This window comes from Alligator sinensis, unplaced genomic scaffold (genome assembly GCF_000455745.1).
Source record: "Alligator sinensis unplaced genomic scaffold, ASM45574v1 scaffold1450_1, whole genome shotgun sequence".
Lineage (NCBI taxonomy): Eukaryota > Metazoa > Chordata > Crocodylia > Alligatoridae > Alligator > Alligator sinensis.
Window position 1 is genome coordinate 187,533 of NW_005842873.1, and position 2,244 is coordinate 189,776.

General features: G+C 53.6%; 1 protein-coding gene across 1 annotated transcript in view; it reads left to right on the top strand.

Moving 5' to 3' along the window:
- The window catches only part of TSPAN2 (tetraspanin 2), a 14,005-nt gene extending 12,100 nt beyond the window's left edge, over nt 1-1,905 (top strand). Inside the window, exon 8 of the mRNA XM_006035751.1 lies at nt 1,192-1,905. Coding sequence (XP_006035813.1) covers nt 1,192-1,257 — 66 coding nt within the window. The 3' untranslated portion in view covers nt 1,258-1,905. The remainder of the gene's footprint in view (nt 1-1,191) is intronic.
- The last annotated feature ends 339 nt before the right edge of the window (nt 1,906-2,244 follow it).

The following is a 2,244-nucleotide window of genomic DNA, read 5'->3' on the forward strand; positions in this document are numbered from 1 at the left end:
CCCGTTACCCTGAGCTTTCATCCCTTCCAGAGTGCTGCAGACAGGGCCTCCTGCGCCAGCATATCTGACCCCTGCCCGCAGGAAGGGCTTCTTTGCTGGCGCCTCGACTCAGCTTCACGGACCAAGTGCACCTTATCCAGTTGCTGGGAAGAGCAGGGTTTTCCAGTGACGTACGTTCGTGGCTCCTCCCACAGCCAGAAATGGCACATGCCTGTTTCTCAGCTAGTTGCTTGAAAGAACAGGTTTTGCAGTAGGCCTGCTAGGGAGCCAGTCCTCATCACCCCAGGCTGCCCTGTGCTAAAAGCATGTGCTGAGCACAGGGAGTGAACACCCCTCGAAATGGCACGGAGGGGGGAAGAGAGAGGGGTGTCGGATGCTGCCTGCGGAAGGAGCAAGTGCTACAGCACGACTTCCACGTTCTGTCCTTGTCCCTGCCACGTGGCAAGGCTGGCCAGCTGTGTGCCCGTGTCCTGGGGAAGGTGTCACTGGTGTATGTCGCCAGGCAGAGCTGCCAGCTTCCTGTGACCAGTAAACTCTGCCCGGGCAATGAAACCTGTGGCCAGGGGAAATTACTGGGTCTCCAGTGCTCTCTGCTGGGCTGTGCACTCACCGTCCTCTGTAGGTTCCTGCTCCCAAGCTGGTAAGTAGTGGTGACGTTAAGGGTAAGCTCCCCGCAGGCGCAGTCCTTGTGGAGGTGTTACTTTCTGTGTGAAACCGCAGTGCCCTAAAGCAGTCCCAGTGCAAGCCTGATGCCCAGCTCTGCTTTCTGTTCTTATTCAGACACTTTGCAGGCAGATTCCTGGCGGCCCGTCTCTGTGCTGCTCTGGAAGCCCGAGCCTCTGTTCGGTGCTGGCCCTGGTACTATTAATAGGACTGAATTTGTGTCAGAGCAGATGACCTCAGTGGGATAAACCCCTATTGAAATTTGGCAAGAACTTATGCTGTGCAAAGCATTCATAATGTCTGTGGCACTTGTATGTTCAAATATCAGCTTGGCTCTGAGCGCTAGAGAAGTGTCTTCCGTGTTGCGTATCTGCTGTCCTGAGATCTGCAGACAGAAACCACGATCTGCCGTGGCCACTCACTTGCAAAGATCACTAGATGGCTCTGATAAGACGGACAGTTTTACAATGGCTTTTGTAACTGGAGGCATCTCCTGGAAGTCCCTAAATCCCATTCCTTCTCTCCTAGATCTTTGGCATGATATTCAGCATGGTTCTCTGTTGTGCAATCCGCAATACAAGAGACACGCTCTAAACTCTTGCTGCAAACTTCTATGCTGCAGGACTCCCGGACTAAACTTTACAAGAAGCGTTCTCCTACCCAGCCTAATAATTTCAGTACATATTTAATTACCGTGTTTAACAAAGTGAGAGAAAATTACTCCGCTTAGGTGAGCCTGTGAAACCAATTAATTCTGTTTAAATTTGTGAGTCAGAAAACTGAAATGAGCAAAATGAGGGTTTAAAATGTTCCGTTTTAAATGGGAAGGCCAAGGTGGCATCTTCAACTTACGATTTTCGGTATGCTTGCACGTGCGTGGCGGAGTGCCCGCACAGACGTGTATATCACGTGGGGGCAGCGTGGCTCTCCATGCAGAAGTTTCAGCGTGCACAAGCACAGTGCCTGGTGTGACTGAGGGCATGCACACACGCACGCACACACGCACGCACGCAGAGGGGCTACATTTGTGCACACGTTTGCTCGCGCGTTCTGGCACGGTCCCTCCTGTAGCACATGCAGCCGTGGGCAAATACAGCTGGAGCCATTTCCACAGCAAACTCCTCTTTGCCAACCGTCGCGGTAGGAGCAAGCTTCATCTTTTAAATATGACCTTTAATCCAGTTTCTACTAATCTCCCCCAGATTTCAAGGGAATTAATAAATTTGACTTAAATGAGCTAAACCCTAAGAGCTTGTTCCCACAAACTGATACTCGTACAGCAGCCCCTGGACATCAGTGTCACACGTGGAAGTCTTCTGGGTCCCAGCTCCGAGTCCAGAGACCCAGCCCAGGTCTGGAGCGGGGAGACGTGGACAGGGAACGTGCTGGTTGTAAGGACTCGTGGTGCCAGGCGGGCCTGGGTCCCGCTCCACCAGCGCGCCACGGCCCGTCTGAGGCCGAGCGAGGCCTCCCGGGTCCCATTCGTGTTTAAAGCAGAAATACTGGTGGGCAGGGGCAGGGGCAGGGGGGTTGCCGCAGCTTTGGCCGCAGACTCTGGGAACACCCGCGGTGCGAGGCGGG